Below are 19072 nucleotides of genomic sequence, written 5' to 3' on the forward strand. Positions count from 1 at the left end.
CTTAATGATATTGTAGACATTAGGTAATATATTCAGCAAGTATTAGATTTTATTAAGTATAGTATTTTATTAGAAATCAGGTCTCTCTTGCAAATGAGTCCACGTGGCTCAACGAGACTAACCTGTATAAATAAAGGTTGAATGAAAAAAAAAAGTACTTTTACTTTTAATACTTAAGTATTTTTAAAAGCAAGTACTTTCTTACTTTTACTTAAGTAAAAATGTTAAGGTGGTACTTCTACTTTTACTGGAGTACATTTTTGTCTGTTTATTTGTACTTTTACTTAAGTACAGTGTTTGAGTACTTTCTCCACCACTGCCTCTAACTGATTCCGTCCATTAACAATTACACTCTGCCACCATCTTCACCAATCTGGATCTCCATAACGCATATCATTTGGTAAGAATAAGAGAGGGAGATGAGTGGAAAACTGTCTTCAAGACTCCCATGGGACACTTCGAATATCTCGTAATGCCCTTTGAACTCACCAGCAGTTTTCCAATCCCTCATTAATGATATTCTACGAGATTTTCTGAATATTTTTGTTTTGTATATTTAGATGACATTCTGATCTATTCTCAGGATTCCATTCAGCACCGGCAGCAGGTACGAGCAGTCCTTCAGAGGCTTCACGAGAATCAGCTCTTCTTTAAAGCTGAAAACTGTGAGTTCCACTTCTCATCGGTAACCTCATCGGGATTCATCTTTGGACAGGAATATTACGAAACGGATCCCGAAAAGACGAAAACGGTGGTCGAGTGGCCCATTCCCTCGGACCGACACCAATTGCAGAGGTTCTTGGGCTTCGCCAACTTTTACCACCGCTTTATAAAGGACTATAGCCAGGTGGCGGCTCCTCTTACCCAACTCACTTCCATCGAGCGGCCTTTTGAATGGACCCCTGAAGCCCAAGCTGCTTTCAGTGAGTTGAAGTCACATTTCGTTTCTGCCCCATTCTACACCACCCCAATCCTAAACTCCAGTTTATTGTGGAAGTGGATGCATCGGACTCGGGGGTTGGTGCCATTCTCTCCCAGAGGTCACCGTCCGACAACAAAACTCATCCATGTGCCTATTTCTCTCGTCTTCTATCCCCAGCAGAACTTAATTACGATGTCGGAAACTGGGAGTTATTAGCCATCAAGTTGGCTTTGGAGGAGTGGCGGCACTGGCTGGAGAGCACAAAGATCCTTTTTCTAATCTGGACTGACCACAAGAACCTGGCCTACCTGCAAACTGCCAACAGGCTCAATCCCCGCCAGGCCAGGTGGTCATTATTCTTTGGTAGATTTAATTTCTCCATTACTTACAGACCCGGTTCAAAGAATGTCAAGCCTGACTGGCTTCATTCAAGCCAGTTTTAATGTCACCCAGGCATTAACTGTGTGCTGAGTTTGACCACCAGATATTTTTGGTGGCCAACTTTATCTGCAGATGTGAAGTAGTTTGTGGCAGCCTGCGCCACGTGCGCCCATTTCAAGAGCAGCAATCGACCCCCTGCAGGTCTGTTACAGCCACTGCCAGTTCCAAGCCGCCCATGGCCTCACATAGCCTTGGATTTCGTCACTGGCCTGCCTCCATCCCAGGGAAACATGGTCATCCTCACTGTCGTCAACCGTTTCTCAAAATCGTCTCACTTCATCCCTTTACCCAAGCTTCCTTCAGCCTATGAAACCACTCAACTCATGATTCAACATGTTTTCCGTATTCATGGCATTCCTATGGATGTTGTGTCTGATCGAAGACCTCAATTCGCTTTACAAGTCTGGAAATCCTTCTGCAATGGCCTGGGAGCCAAAGTGAGTCTCACGTCCGGGTTCCACCCTCAGTCAAATGGACAAACAGAGCGTTGCAACCAAGAGCTGGAGGTTGCCCTTCAATGTCTGGCCAGCGACAATCCATCCTCTTGGAGCAAACAACTCACATGGATAGAATACGCTCACGACACACACTCTCATCCGCCACAGGTATGTCACCTTTCGAGGCCTCCCTAGGCTACAATCCTCCATTGTTCCCCAGTTTTGAGTCTGAGATTTCGGTCCCATCAGTCCAGTCTCATCTACGCAGGTGCAGTAGGATTTGGAGACAGACCAAGCGTGCTCTCACAAGAACCATCGAACAGAATAGGAGGAGTGCCGATCCTCACCGTTCAGCCGCCCCCTTGTACCAGGTGGGAGACAGAGTGTGGTTATCTACAAGAGACATTCAGTTAAAGGACACATCCAGAAAGTTGGCTCCTCGTTTTATTGGCCCTTTCCCAATGGAGCGCCTCATTAACCCCACCTCTGTCCGTCTCACACTTCCACCTAGTATGCGCATTCATCCCACCTTTCATGTGTCACAAATAAAACCAGTGGTCCAAAGTCCACTTGGACTACTTAGCCGTAGACCTTGGACTTTGAAGCTCACAGTTACGCTAACCCTTTGCTTTTGTTCTTCCCTCTTTGTTGCCTCAGGAATTGCTGTTCTGCCTTTGTAAATACCTGCCTGCCTGGAAGTAACAGTTGCACTTACCTGTGAACTTACCTGTCGCTGGATTCTGGATTCTCTTCCTCCTGGACCATCTCTGATGGACACGTTGTCACCTCCACGCCTCTTCACTCATCGGACCTGTAAGAAAGGAACAGTTATTCACTGCCTCAGTTAATGAACAAGATTCAACCTTTACCAGATCCTCCTGGCCGCTCCTCACTGCTTTTTGCATATTGACAACTGTAAATGAAACTACTTACCTTTTTTATTCTGTCTCTGCGTCTGGTTTCGGTTCCACTTTTAAGATAACCCCTTGATTATGTCAACTACTGGATCCACAGCACACACTAACTTGCCATGTAGGGAAAAAAAAAAAAACGTTGTTTTCTGGTCCACCACTGTGTGAGCAATGGTTTTAGTCTGGTCTTTCTTTTGAAAACTATATGGCTCTGCCATTGTTCTTTTTTTTTGCTTTAATCCCTGAACATATCAATTTGCTAAGACCGATGCAAAAGAAAAAAAAGGTCACAAAAACAAATGAATGTTTGATTAGTGAGTAGGATAACCTACTCTAAAGATTGGAGACTTGGTGTGTAATCTTCACCGTCAGAGAGTTTATTATTGCTCTGAATCCATTGTCCGTGTTGTACAAAAGAAAGCAGAAGATTTACTTGTCTACACTGTATGTCCTAAAGGTCAAGACTGGGGGTTATTGTTAGTTTTCATATGTAAGTTTGGGTTTATTTTTTCTTGTATTTTGTCATTTAGTTGTCTTTACACTTAGTCTGGTCTTCATTCGGTTTCTTGTTTCTTGTCTTTGCATTCCTGTTATCATTCACTTCTCCTCGGTTTATCTTTTGTTTTCCTGTCACGCCCACCCTTGCCCACTTCCCCTAATTACCCTCTGCTTTAAAAACCTGGTCATTTCCTCCATTTACTTGCTGGTCCATTGTTGCTTTCATGCGCTGCCTAGGTCCCATGTCGTGTCTTGCCTTGTCTTGTTTTCTTTGCTACACTATGCCTGGGATTTTTGTCATTGTTTGATTTTGCTGCCTCGTCAGCTTTTTGTTTTTGTTATTTTATTTTTAAAATAAATTATTTTATTTTTCTTTGAACCACTATGAGTCTGGGCATTGGGTTCACCGTTCTCTCCTTCCAACCTGACAATTTCAGTCATGGCGTCACCAGTCGAGGAGGAAGAGCTTGTTTGCCTCTTAGCTTTAAAACACAAAAGAAAAGAAGGTGCCTTTAGACCTGTTTCTTCACCACCAGGGCAGCCACCACACATATGTCAGTGCTGCACAGACAGCAGCGCGGACCTATCTGGTGGACGTCCACTTCAAGTCTGCGTTAAGTCCACCTCGAGTACCCGCGGACCTCCGTGGACTGAAGTACGCCTGAGTATGTGGGGGCCTTAAGTTTCAATGTACATCAAATGTTCTCACTCTAAAGATTGTTGAACAATGTGACTCAACAACAACTCAACAATATGAGTGACTGGGGATGAAACCCAGACCTCCCACATGGCAGGATGTGCTAACCATTGTTCCAACAAGAGTCACGTTATATACTGCTCACTGGAAGCTACCTATCTATGCTAGTGCATGTTTTTACTTTCTTTTGTTTTTTTAATTGTTATACTTCCAACCCTTATCTTTTATCCAGGCTTGGGATCAGCAAAAGTGACCCAAAAGAGAAATTCAAGGTTTTTTAGTGCAGTGATTTATTTACCAGAAAAAGTCGTTAATTGCTTTTTTTTTGTGAAAAGAAGTCACTAGAGGGGTCTAAAACTTGCTAAATATAGCAACAAAGTTTCTAATTTGGCAACACTATTCACATCTAGGAGTACCATACATCGGAAATCATGACCAATCCTGCTCTGCTCTGACTGGCTATAGCTATAGCTTTGGCTCTGGTTTGTTTTTTGTTGAAAGCAGTCAGTTTCATCCCTGTATCATAACAATTTAAAAAACAAATCTGGAAATCTGTCATGGCCATGTTCAAAATGACGGAAATTTGTTGTGGCAAGGAAGAACTTTAATCCCTGTAGCTCTCTGTCAGGTAGGACTTCAAATTTTTCACATATTCTGAGTGTGAAGTTTGTGAGCTCTCTTTAACCCAAAAGCTATGTTGATGGGCACACTTGGTTGTTGCCAGAACATGAGCTCATAAAGTCAGAACCTTGTTCATTGATTCCTCATGCAATTATGTTCATAAGTTGCTTCACAAACTCACACTACATTGTCTTTTCTTTTTCCTTTATTGTACCCAGCATGCTCAGTAGAGTGTGATTAAAAAAAGAACTTGTCCTGATTTTCTTTATACCAACTAAGGTACAGAGCTCTTTGACAATCTGGGATTTGAAGTCATGACCTTGGTCACTATGAAGGTGTTCTAGAAATCCATAACGAACATGAAACTGTTCCAAGATATATCATGCTACTGTTGTGGCTTTGGGTCTTTATTGGGTATGAAGATAGGCTATTTACTAAAGTGGTCAGTAATTTCTAGAATGTCTTTGGTGTTTTGACTGTCTGGTTCCTGGAACAAAAAGTCCATACACACAAGTTCCAGTGGTCAGCTTGACTGCATGTTGACATGTTAACAACACATCTTGCACAAGTCTGATCTTCGAATCAACATCAGGTGCCATTTTTAGCTGATAAAACCGTGATTTCATCAGCTCAAGTGTTCATTCCATCTTCACATGACCCATTTCATCATGGAGATTGATGAGTACAGGTGATCTTAACACCTGTGGAAGAATGTGCATGGGGTAAGACATGTTTCACAGGAACTCTGTGGGAATGTGATTATAATACATTTTAACTGACACCTAAAGAATGTCCACCACTTGCCATGGCTACATGTTTGAAGAGTTATCAGAACTTCTGCATCTTTTGAGTCTTCTGAACATAATCCACAGATGAAGATCTGGGAGACCGTTGTGGAAGCTAAACTTAGACAAAAGGTGACTATTTATAAGCAGAAGTATAGTTTGTTTCCACAAATGAAGACCACAGATGCTATTTTTGCTTTGAGGGTGCTGATGGACAAGTACAGAGGGTCAGAAAGAACTTCATTGTGTTTTTGAGGATTTAGAAAAAGCATAAAACAGAGTGACGAGGGAGGTGCTGTGTTGCTGTATGAGGAAATCTGGAGTTGCAGAGATGTTAGACTGGTACAGGACATGTATGAGGACGGCAGGACAGTGGTAAGGTGTCCTGTAGGAGTGACAGATAGCTTCAATGTGGAGGAGGGACTGTATTAAGGATCGACTCTGAGCTTCAGGCGTAGGAACCGGGGAGTACGGGGGGGACAGGTCCCCCCCCCCCATTATTGTGGAAGGGCACATTTGTCCCACCTAAAAATTGCAGTGTGGAGGAGAAAACTAGTTGATTTTGAAATCTTTAACTTGCATGCTTTTATTTTAAAGGCACAACACAGCATTACATCACTGTGCTCCCCCGGGCCCCATCTGAACAGCTCTGAGTGTTGGGAGGGAGAGAGAGCAGCGGGAGTCAGAAACGTTTTGGAATGAGCTAAATAGTCTGTCGGAATGTTTCCATGAATATGGCTTGATTATAAAGTCTTGTGTTCAGTTTACTTTCATATATAAAAAAAACAGATCTTTTGGATTCAATAATCTTAGTCCCTCGTTCACTCATCCATTATTTAACTGCTAACTTTGTCAAGACCTAACGTCTTGACAAAGTTAGCAGTTAAATAATGGGAGACATTATTTGCTACTAGGGACACTAGCCAAAATGTTTTGTCTCATTTCAGCACAATGCAACCACCAGCGACATACTTTGTTTTTTTTTTTACAAAAGAGTAATATCAGTGGAAGTAACAGTTACACAACACAAGTGCAGCACCTGATCATAGTTTATCAATATGTATGGTGTTTCAAGCTCATGCAAGGTCTTAAATAAGTTTAGTAAAATATGTATTAGCCTGTTATTACTTTTTAAACATAAATATTTTCAGAATGAAAAGGACTGTTTCAGGAAAAGATAGGAGAGCCAGGTAGAGCTTTAGGGTGTGAGGTCAGGTTTAAAAAACATGGATTATAATGGATCCAGAAAAGAGAACAGGTGACAACTGATGTCAGGTTGATTTGTTTTCAAGAAAAATTGTCAATGTTTTCATAATTTCCACAGTACTTATAAGGGTGGGGGAAAGACAGAAGCAGACCAACAGCTAAGAGACAGTAATACATAACAGTAGATGCATTACAAGAGTCCACAAAAAGGTGGCAAAAATTGGATTGCTTGCTTGTAGTAAGTGCAGTCTCATGGCACTGAGTGACATTGCGATTTTTTCTTTTAGGGTGTTCAGACTAGGGACAGACAGCTGAGAGACTCTGAAGTCAGTGGACAGAGGACAGAGCCAAATCAGCACACCCAAAATTCATAGACACTCAAGTTCTGTCCAACAGAACTTTACCTTTCCAAGAAAAGTGGTAAAAGGACTTACCCTGGCTACATTATGATGTGGTGCAAAAGGAAGTTTTGTGTTTATATTTCAAGGCAATTTACCAGGACAAATTCACACCATTTGCTGTAAAATTAGATCCCACCTTTATCACTTCTGGATTTAAAAATTGGAAAAAACCTATCGAAAAATTTAAAGCACATGAAAAATGGTCTCTCACACACATCGTCATGCTGTCTCTATGAGTGCACAAGAAAGTCACCCTATAAATGCACAGTTGTCCAGTGAAACATTTGAAAACTAAGAAAATGAGAGATCAAATAGCATTTTGTGAATGCTTTGACATATTTCTTTTCAGACTATTTACAGATCTGTCAGGTTTATATGTGTCCCCACCCCCCAAAATTAAACTCATTCCTACACCCTTGCTCTGAGCCCCTTCCTGTTTGTTTTGGTGATGAACAGACTAACAGATATGGTGAGATAAGAAAAGTTTCAGGAGTGACAAAAGGGTGGCAGCAAAGGTCAAAGGAAAGGTTTACAAAACAGTGGTGAGAGCAGCTAAGTTGTATTGTTTGGAGACAGTGGCACTGACAAAAAGACAGGAGATAGAACAGGAAGTGTCAGAGTTAAGATGTTGAGGTTCTCCTTGGCAGTGACAAGGATGGACAGGGTTAGGAATGAGGTCATCAGAGGAACAGCACAGGTTGAAGGACTGGGAGATAAAGTTAGAGAGGCCAGACTGAGATGGTTTGGACATGTGCAGAGGAGGGACAGTGGGTATATTGGTAGAAGGATGTTAGAGGCAGCTGCCAGGAAAAAGACAAAGAGGAGATACATGGATGCAGTTAGAGAGGACATAGAGGTAGGTGGAGTGAGGACAGAGGACACAGAGGACAGAGTTAGATGGAGGAGGATGATTCCCTGTGGCAACCCCTGAAAATGGAACAGCTGAAAGAAAAAGTAGAAGATAAGAGCAAGGAGCACATGACTGTGATACAAGTCATAGTCAATAAAAAACTAGCAAGAATAAATATCTGACCAACCACTTGGTCAATGACAAAACAAGGTAACTGAAGAAAAGTGACAAGCTCTTTGCAAGTTCAGCTGTGAAGTTTGACCAGATTTGTATCAATGGGCGATTAACAGGCTTCTTCAGAACATGAAGAGGTCATTTAACCACTGAATCAGGTGTGTTGAAGCAGGAAAACAAGTAAAACATGAAGGATAGTGGCACTTGAGGACCACGATTGCCTACCCCTGCTATAATCTTTTTCACAAGCTGTGTACTTGAAATGGAGAGATCAGCTATGTAAAACTCCACACTGCTTCTCCAAGTATCATAAATAACCTGATGCCTTGGACAAGATATCCTGCTTAAAATTGCTTCAGCTTTTTCAGACATTCTTTTTGAATCTTGGCTTTGATGGTTGGAAAAGACATTACATTCTCACTATGAACTTTCAGTGGAGCTGATGTCTTAGTAGTTTCAGCATCCTCTTCCGAATTGTGTTCTCCTACAAAAACAGTTATTCTAGCAACCTCATCTTGCAAAACATCCTCAAATGACTTGACACTTAGCTTTGCTGTGCCTTCAAGCTCAGACAAAAAGGAATGCGTAACATCTATACCCTTCTCAGAAGAATACACACCAGCAAGTATATCAACATGAAAGACAATAACAGGGTTAGTTTTACTGTACCATTCTAAAGGAAAGGTTTCTTCAAGCGCTTTACCAGCTGTGCCAGATTTAAATTCTGCAATAGCTTGAGAGCTAGACTCAGGGCTGGAGCCAATAAACTAATTTATTTTAAAAACCTAAAACAAAGTTTTGCTGCAAAACAAAATTCTTGGGTGTATCTAAACTTCAGAATGATACTGCTCTGAATACAGTGATCCAGCTCTATGCATTTACCTCGTTTGGAGGCTTCGTGTAAAGCCGAAGGGAAATGTGTGTGATGTGCATACACGTGTGCTCCATTCTGCAGCAGCAGTTCCAGACAACCAACACTCCCTGAAGCACAGCAGTTGAACAAAGGAGTGGCACCATCAATAGTAGCAGCATTCACCTGTTGAGAAATGTCAACATGAGCATATTGTCACCTTAGCCTTTAAAGAAAAATTTTGATATACAATGAAAAGAAAAACTTACATTGGCTCCAACACTTATTAATGCTCTGACACATGCAACGTGTCCTGACAGGCAGGCTTCGTGGAGTGGTGTCACATGATCAATAGTGACAATGTTTGCATGATTTCCCTGCAACAAGAAGATACATACAGTATTTGGTGCAAATTTGTATCAACTCATAAATAACATTACTCTTGTGCAGCATGCAAGTAGACAAATGAAGAAATTGTAATTCTAAGGCCTAAATAGAATGCCACTGGACTACTGGGAAGTTTCAGAACAATAAGCTCTGATTTGGACATTAATGCTAAAATCACATAAACTCAGCTAAAGGTGCAGGATGCATGTGGCTGAGTTTTGCTCTTTTTGTACAGGGCCATTGTGAAAATTGTGAATAAAAACAAAATGCAATCATTTGCAGATCTCCTATATTTTATTCACAATGAAATAGCAAATATATCAACTGTTTAAACTAAGAAACTGAACCACTTTTAGGGGGGAAAAAAAGTAATTTTGAATTTGATGGCAGTAACAAATCTAAAAAAGGCTATTCCAGGGCAAAGTTTCCCATTGTGAAGCATCCTTGCTTTTTTAACAAGTCTGTAAACATATAGGAACTGAGGAAAGCAGTTGCTGTAGTTTTTGGAGGGGAATGTTGTCCCATTCTTGTCTGATGTAGGGTTATAGCTGGATTTCATTGCCAGATTATTTTGTTTCATGATGTACCTTTTTTTAATTGGTGAGAAGTCTGGATTACAGGCAGGCCAGTTGAGTACCAGGACTCTTGTACAATGAAGCCATGCTGGTGTAATGGGTGCATTATGCAATTTAGCATTGTCTTGCTGAGATATGCAAGGCTTTCCCTGAAAAAGATATGATCTGCATGGGAGCATATGTTGTTCTAAAACTTATATATACTGTACTTTTTTGCATTAATGTTGCCCCAGTAAGCTCCCCTTGTGCACCCTCATACTATCAGAGAGGCAGACTTTTAACCTGATAATATGCTTGATAGTTCATCTCTTCCTTATTGTAGAGGTTGTGGTGTTTCTAGTTTCCAAAAAGAATTTGAAATTTTGATTTGTCTAACCACAGAACAATTTCCCATGTTTTTAAAATGATTATTTTCCCCAGAGAAGACTGTGCTGTTTCGGGATGGTGTTCAAGGATGGCTTTTTCTTTGAATGGTAGGGCTTTATCCTGCATTTGTGGATGGCACAAAAAATTGTGTTTACAGCCGATGATTTGCAAAAGTGTTCCTGAGGCCATTCAAGAGTACCAGGGACCTCCCAGTGGGCCAGCTGGGTTTATAGGATGTGAGGGCAGATTATTTTAATATTTGTCAATGATTAAAATATAGAAAACAGGAATGCTTTCACATGCAGCTTGTACACACACAGCCGATCAGTGTTGCAAACTTAAATGACTTTGTCGCTATACTTAGCAAGTTTTCAGACTCTTCAAGCAACAATTTTTCAAAAGAGCGACTAACAACAAATCTAGGCACTTTCTGGTGTTTTTGGAGACTTTTTGAGACTGATGTGAAAGCCAATAGAGTCCTTTCCAATGAGCAGTGGGTGCTTCCATCAGCTCCCTTCCCATCCTTAAGCACTCACTGGTGGATCAGTCCTCACAGTTTCCCTCCCAGCTGCAGTCTGAGCAGAAGATATTCACCACACCACAGCCAGACTGCTAATAAATGACGCATGCTGACTGATTACTTTATTCATGGTGGGATGTAAATGTAAAATTTTCTGTCTAAAACAAATCACTGCACTAAAATAACTTTGAGTGTTTATTTTCGGTCAAGTTTGCCAGTCTCATGTCTGGATAAAGGAGGAGGGTTGGAACTGTGGTGCTAAATAAAACAATAGGCAATTCTAAACATATTTAGGCTGCTTATGACTCTTCCTTAACATTACTCCTTTCTGGCCAATTATGCAGTTCAGGGAATGATGTCATTTGGCAACTTTTAGGACAGCCAATAGCTATTTTCTTTACTGAAGAAATGCAACGCTTTAGCCCATTTTCACTGTGCAGTTGTTTTGTGCCATTTGACCTCTACCAGCCCATCACTCAGTGGGTGGGGCTGTTCTACTGGGTGGCTTGCAGTGACTGAGTTGTGCCTCCAAGACGTGTGTTGCTGCTGGTCATACTGCAGAACAAGCAGAAACAATGAAGCCTCATTTGAAGGTAGCAAGGTAAGACTGGTCAATGAGTAAATATTGTGGCAAAGTATATCATACATAATAAGGTATAGACCTGGTCTACAGTGTATAAAAGTGGCCAGAAATTACTGAATTTGGTATCAAAAATAAATAAATTTGACTTGGCTTGTTTGTAAAACTTTCTAATGAAGTCTGATTTAGGCTAAAACTTAAGTTGTTTATGTACTGTCGAACACATTTCAGCCCAAAATAACCTGGAAGTGCAAATCCTGATGTGCACTGAGAAATAAACTCTCTCAACTTATAAATATAGTTGCAGAGAACTGTTCACTGCTAAGGAGTTTATTAATGCTTTAAAGTAAAACCTGTATTCTTAAACATACAGAGAAAAAAAATTATAGAAAAATTACACTGTATAACAGACATGTAAGAACTTTATTTAAAAAAATATTTTTTGTGGTTAAGGATTAGATTTCTAAAGCTTAAAGCACAAAATACAGAATTTTATGTTGTCGTAAAAGACTTAGTAGTGAGACAATAAATAGCAAAGACGTGAACTAACTCATTTGCATAATTGTGAAAAATCTGGATTTGTAAAAGATTATTCTCTAGCTGTTGGCTGGATTTGCTGATATCAGCCACTTCCTCAGTCGACTGGGGGTACTTGCTGTGCAGGGACTTATCTTTCCATGACGGTTTCTCTTAAATCTTTTCTTTCAATATGGGTTTCTGCTGTCTGAGACATTCACTTTGCAGTTCATAGAGGCTTTCTTTCTGATGTACTACATGGTTTAGTTGTTTCATCCTGTATAGTGGCTCTGACATTCATTAGTCCTTTGATTTCCTCCTTTCTCTTAGTGTGCAGTCTCAAGGTGCTAGGCTTAAGCGGAAACTCTCCATGCATTGCAAATAACTTTTGTGTCTGAATGTCAGTGGCTTTTATCACCTCCTTTAGCAGGGCTAATATACCAGAGGGGTATCTAGTGGTAGTGCATATGTGTTGACGGTTTGGACTTTGTTGTTACCTTTAAGTTGGGTCTGCAGGACCTGCTGGTAGGTACTTAGTTGTGGCTAACTTCCTTGCAGCCTCATCATGGTTTCCATTTAGGATTCCAAAGTATTTGTAGCTGTCCTGAACATCTGAAATGTTGCCTTCAGGTAGTTTACCTCTTCCATTGTGATCATCTTCCCTCTCTTAGATACCATTCAAATACATTTATCCAGTCTGAATGACATTCCAATATCCTTGCTGTATATCCCGTTGAGGTGGATCAATGAGTTGATGAATTGCTCATTTTTGGCATACAGTTTAATGTCATCCATGTAGATGAGGTAACCAATGACTGTTCCACTGTGTAACGGGTATTTATAGCCACTCTTTGTGATAATCTGGCTGAGGGGGTTCAGGTCCATGCAGACATGAGTAGGTACAGAGCATCACCCTGTTACTTGCCACAGTTAATTTCGACTTGTACAGTTGGCTTTTAATTGGCCTTGAGTCATCTTCCATATTCCCATTGAGTTCTCAGTGAACTCAATGGGATGAGTTGATGTTGTACAGACGGTGGCTCAGGAGGTAGGGGTTTGTCCTGTAACCGGAGGGTTGCCGGTTCGAGCCCCTGCTCGTCAGTCTCAGCTGTTGGGTCCTTGGACAAGGCACTTCACATGCCTTGCTTACTAATGGTGGCCAATGCAATGGTAGCCTCACTTCTGTGGCTACAATGTAGCTTACCACCATCAGTGTGTGTATGGATGAATGGCTGATTGTTGTGAAAGGTTCTCTGGGTCCTTGAACTAGATAAAGTGCTATAAAAGTGCAAGCCATTTACTATCTGTACAATTTCAAGCACTCCAGGATCCATATGTGTTGAGTCATAGGCTTTCTTGCAGTCAATCTTGGCAATGCAGTTTTGTGTCACTAGTTTTACAAGTTTTTACAGTTCTGTCGACCAGTAGCTGGTGCTTGGCTCCCCTGGTTTTGGTGCCAATTCCCTTCTGTACCTCGCTCAGTTATTGACCTATTTATCTTACCCTTATGCCTGACAGGTGCTTCCATGTTGTACAGATGCTGGTTGGATCGAATTGCTCCTTTCTGGGGGTCTTTCAAGATCAGTACTGTCTGGCCTTGAATCAAGCACCCTTCTATTACCAGCTGGTTTATTTGTGCTGCTAGGTGTTCATGGAGAGCAGACAATTTATTTTGCTTCTAGGTGTGGATCATATCAGACCCTGGCAAAAATTCAGCTCTTTTTACCTGAGACTCTATCTGACACTGTGATGGATACTGGTTCTTGTTCTGGGATATTGCTGTGTTCATATCTTTGATCCTGTAGCCATGGGACAGTATCATTGTGTGATACCTCTATCTCCCATATGCTTCTCCAGTATTGCTTGTTCTCAGCTCTGAATGGATCTACTCTCTTGTTTTTCCACTGCCAATGAGAGTACACTTTGAATGATGTGGTGGAGAATACCCTGTTTATTCTCCTGGCTTCTGACTCTCCGGTGTACCTCCTCAGGTGAGTAGCCAGAGCTTTGAGATGTTGTTTGGCAGCCCCTAGACCATCAGGTGTGGTCAAGTTGCAGTATTCTTTTGGTGGGTCTTTCTTCATTGCACCTTTCTGTGGTTCTGACAGCTGGCTGATTTCTCTCCGTTTTACCTTGATCTTAACTCTAGCTGCCTCCTTCATGGGGAAAAATGTTACATATTAGTTGTAGCTTTGATCTTCTAGCCAAGCATTTCAAGGACCACTGTTGCTGTGGTGTATACCAGCCTATTAGTCTCCTTGATGGTGTCAGTAGGGATACTTAGCAGTGCTGCATTCACATTTCCTTGCAGACTTTCAGAGGGTACTTTGTCACTAAGCCTTGGCAAAGAGTGCAGGTCATAGGTGTCCAGATTAGTCACAATCTTTATTATCAGGTAAGATGGCCTTATATTCAGTTCATCGGGGCTTTTCAATGGGGCTTTGTACACATACTTGGTTGGTGGGGATGATGATACACTGTATTGCAAAAAGTATTGACTTATCCAAATCCTTGAATTCAGGTGTTTCAATCACTTCCATGGCCACAAGTGCATAAAATCAAGCACTTAGGCATGCAGACTGCTTCTACAAACATATGTGGAGGAATGGGTTGCTCTCAGTAGCTCAATGAATTTGAACTTGGTGCCATAATAGGATCCCACCTTTGTTATATCTGTTGTTAATTAAACTATTTCATTGCAAAATACTTGACATTACATCAACTAAAGAGTTTGTACATTTAACAGAGAGATTTATCAGATTCTCTGTGTGCATGATGAGGATACCTGAGTCAACAGGGTGCGCAGGGCAAGTAGTCGACCCTGAGAGGCTGCTTCATGGAGAGGAGAGCGATCTGCCCAGGACCCTACACACACACAAATACACACACAGTTTAGATTTTTAGTGTATGCTGACACTTAATAAACTCAATTCAGTTTATTTTATATTGTGTCAATTCATGAAAGGGCACTATACTGAAAAAGAAGTCCACATCATTTAGATCAATTCACGACTGCTGTCCTTTTGAAGTTTAAAACTTGACGTTTATTTATGACTGACTGGTAAAAAAGATATAAACCAGTTGAAACTAATGACAAGATGCTGAAGCAGGACCTTGTCCTTTCTTCTCCACTTGCAGAGAAAGAACATGCAGCCATGCAGTCATTTCTGATTTTTGGTCACTTTTAAAATAAAACTGGTTAATCACTGACATGTTGTCCGTTGGATATTTTTGGCTCAGTTCTACAAACCTTGGGTATTAAACATTTGAAATTATGACAGAATTAGTCAACCAAGCTTTAAACCAAGATTGTACTAATGCCAAAAATTTCTACTCAGCTCTCAGCTACCATGGTGTTACAATCAGCCGCTACAAAACATCCTTAAAGGACTTATTGAATAGCAACGAGCCACTATCCAATGTCTGGAACAACTAGGTAATATCCTCCTAAGAATGGATCAGAAATTACATGCCTACAACCTTTCGCACAGACTCTTGCTTCATAACCCACTACTCCACTAGAAGCAAGTTCTTCGGGACCCTGTAAAGTCACAATCAGGAACCATATGAGGATGACTCCGACTGTTACAATGCTCCCTTATTTTTAATCACACTCCCAGAGCTTTGCTTTAGACTTTTCTAAAATTGCTTTTCATATTGGTGTGCTAGGAGGTAGAGCACTACACTGGTCCTAATCGTATCTAACTATTAATCACATTGAATGCCTCTTCTTCACCACATCTGTGTCAGATTGTTGTAATGGCAGAATTTATGATAGGGTGACACCTGTTTTTGATAAGTCATGACTATGTTATGACTTCTCTTCCAAGTCCCATGGGTTCTCACAGAATGAACTTGTTTATAGAAGTGATGTTGAATTTTCTCCTCATGGGAACCAGACTGACTTTTCCCTAACTCCTCCTTCTGGTCCAGCGAAAAAGCTGTAAACTTCCCTGTCTCAAAGTTTCAAACACTTTGTACAATATTAAAGCAACTTCAAAGCTACAAGGCTTTTGTTTACGTGTTCTGACTGGAGTTGATATGATTAAAATTGGCAGGAATATCATTTGCATTCTTTTTACAGCTGTAAAATACTAAAATCGACACAACATTGACTAATTCATATAGTTGAAATTCAACTCCAAATAACTCACACCTACAGAAAGCTGCAGTATGTGCTGATGTCAATTTTTAAGCATTTGAGGCCTTAAACTTAACCTTTAAATCTAAAGCCTGAAGGAGGAAGTATAATGATCATTTAGATCATTATAAAATGACACTAATTCATTCAGCTCTGGCATTTTTTCCTTTAGCTAATAACAATACTTTACTGATTTAAGACAGATTCAACATCTTTCACCACCATGGTTGGAACTGAAAACCATGCGCAGTAGAGCCAAGAGACTCCTTGTTGAAAGTCCTACAGCTAAAATTGTTGAAAACCTGAAGCCAGTTTCTAATGGTGGTGATAGGTGCTGAAGAAGAATTATTCAAAAAAAAAGAAAAAGACATCTAAAACTACAACATTTTTTTTGCTAATAACAGGATTTATACACTTTTCCCAGTGTGAAATTGAAGCACTTCTAAATCATTTTTAATGTCAATTTTTAAACTTTTCAAGGACCACACTTCAGATATATAACTATATGTTTAAACTCAAGACAACGGTTTCAATTCACAATCATTCAAAACTATTCATTTATGTAAAACTTAAAGTTTTGTTATATTTTATTTTACTTTGCCCCTACTATGTAGAATACTGTCACAAGGCATTATAAGTTCGCTTCTGAATATATCAGTCCCTTTAAGAAATATATACAGACATCAAGCACTTTCCAAATCTTGAAAACACCTTGTTGAAATTCAAGTATTTTCAAGGATTTCAAGCACCAGTGTGATTTGGAGGAGTTTCCGTAAACAAAGTAAGAGGAATATTTTCTCCAACACACACCCACACACACACAGATGCATTTCAGAATGAGCTCCAACAACTCAAACACACCAACAGACTTTAAAGGCAAACTTGCTTATGAGTGCAATCAAAATTTGAGATTAGAGAAAAAGAGGTAAATTTACCTGGGTCTTTGTGTTTGTTCATGTTCAAGCCTGGTATACATTTTTTGTCATATTTGGTCAATGCAAAATTGAACTACAGGACACTGTGCTGTCATTCTGTCTGTACTTCTCCTGTTCGATCTCAGTGCTGCATTTAATACAGTTAATCACAATATTCTATTACAGAGGCTTGATGATGACATTGGGATTACAGGAACAGCTCTAAAATGGTTTAAATCATATATATTTGATAAATTCCAGTTTTTTAATGTTAATAATACATCTTTTTCATACACCAAAGTTTGTCATGGAGTCCCTCAGAGTTCAGAGTTTGGACCAATCCTATTTACTTTGTATATACTTCCATTAGGTAAAATTATTAGACAGCACAGAAAAAACTTTCCTTGTTATACTGATGATACGTAGTTATATTTATCCATAAAACCTGATGAATCCAATCAGTTACTTAGAGTACAAACATGTCTTCAAAACATAAGACAGAGGTTTAAGCATCTCAGGAACTTCCTTGTGGATGGCCAGTTTTGTCCAGGATATGTCATTTAAATCCCACAGTAAAAATGTTATCATGACCGCTTTTTTCCACCTGCATAATATCACTAAAACAAGAAACATCTTGTCATAAAATGATGCAGAAAAACTGGTCCACGCATTTATCACGTCTAGACTGGACTATTTTAATTCTTTATTATCTGGGTGTCTAAAAAACTTCAGTTGATCCAAAATGCTGCTACCAGAGTTCTGATGAGAGTCAGAAGGAGAGATCATGGTTCTCCAGTTTTAGCTTCTCTCCATTGGCTCTCTGTCAAATTCAGAATACAATTTAAAGTTTTATTTCTAACATACAAAGCTCTCAACAACCAAGCTCCATCTTATTTTAAATATCTTATTGTTCCATATTTTACTAACAGAACACTTTGCTCTCTGACTGCAGGTTTACTTGAATTTTCAAAAGTAGAATAGGAGGCAGAGCTTTCAGTTATCAGGCTCCTCTCTTGTGGAACCAACTTCCAGTTCCTGTCTATGAGGCTGACACCCTGTCTACTTTTAAGACTAGGCTTAAGACTTTCCTTTTTAATAAATCCTATAGTTAGTGTTGGCTTGGGTTTCTTGAGCTATCACTTAGTTGGGCTGCTAGGCTTAGACTGCTGGAGGACAAACTGACCACTTAATTGACCACATTAGTCAAAAACTAATCTCTGCTGGTAGCAGTCCAAACTCCTCCTCTGATAGATCTCACATCTCCTCCTTTCACTCCCCCAGTCTCCATTCCCTTACCAGATATGTCACCTTACGCTGATGAGAGGATATTCTGCAGACTTAATGTACGAAAGGCTGCAGGTCTGGATGGGGTATTGCCAGCTGTTTGGACGTTTGGTCGGACACAGTTAGCTCCTGTGCTCTCTTTGATATATCAGGTCCCCCAGTGCTGGAAATGAACTATCATCATCCTGGTGCCAAAGAAGTCACCTGTGTGAATGACCATGACCTCAGAACCACCACTGACCATCAGCTGGACCCTTTACAGTTTGCTTACAGGTCAAACCGCTCTGTGAACAATGCTGTGAATTTCAACCTTCATTACTTTTTGGCGCACCTAGACAAGAAGAACTGCAGTGCTAGAGTCTCTTTTCCAACTTTAGTCCTGCCTTTAATTTGATCATTACATTCTGTTTGCAGACTAAACTTCAGCAACTTCAGGTCCTCATGCCATCTGCAAACTGATTATGGACTTTCTGGCCAACAGGTCTCAACAGGTGAGGTGTGGTAGTCACCGGTCTGTCCTTATCACCAGTAAGACAGGAGCACCACAGGGATGTGTATTCTCTCCATACACCTATGATCTTTACTCCAATGAACATGTTGTTGACATCACCCTCCTGGGCCTCATTACCAACATTGGTGAGACAGCCTACAGGAGCTGTTTCAGAGCTGACAGTGTGGTTCACAGAAAATAACCTGGAGGTAATCACCAGCAACACGGCGGAGATGATCATTTACTTCAGCAAAAATGCACCTCCGTGCTCTCTTCACATCATTAACAGCCCTGCTATAAAGAAGGTGGGCTCGACACCGAGGTCCGGACCTCAGTGTTTCTCTGCTGTGTATAAAAACATGAATCCAAACAAGGCTTTTGAACGGCGTGGTTCTCTGCGTAGCTCCACCAGTTTCCTGTAGGAGGCGCTGCAACTGTGTGCAGCTGCAGCCAAACTCAATGTCTACGAAGAAGAGCGCAGCTTTGCTACCTTACTGCTAAAATAA

At 40.5% G+C, this 19072-nt stretch overlaps 1 protein-coding gene across 2 annotated transcripts in view; it reads right to left on the reverse strand.

Annotated features, from left to right (window-relative positions):
* Positions 1-19072, reverse strand: part of asb5b (ankyrin repeat and SOCS box containing 5b) — a 44685-nt gene that overhangs the window by 23156 nt on the left and 2457 nt on the right. For both annotated transcript variants that reach the window (XM_017434685.3, XM_017434684.3), the window contains exons 2-4: positions 14523-14602; positions 9063-9170; positions 8826-8979 (exon numbers count right to left, since the gene is read on the reverse strand). In XM_017434685.3, the coding sequence (XP_017290174.1) occupies positions 8826-8979; positions 9063-9170; positions 14523-14602 (342 nt within the window). The remainder of the gene's footprint in view (positions 1-8825; positions 8980-9062; positions 9171-14522; positions 14603-19072) is intronic.

This window comes from Kryptolebias marmoratus, linkage group LG6 (assembly GCF_001649575.2).
Source record: "Kryptolebias marmoratus isolate JLee-2015 linkage group LG6, ASM164957v2, whole genome shotgun sequence".
Lineage (NCBI taxonomy): Eukaryota > Metazoa > Chordata > Actinopteri > Cyprinodontiformes > Rivulidae > Kryptolebias > Kryptolebias marmoratus.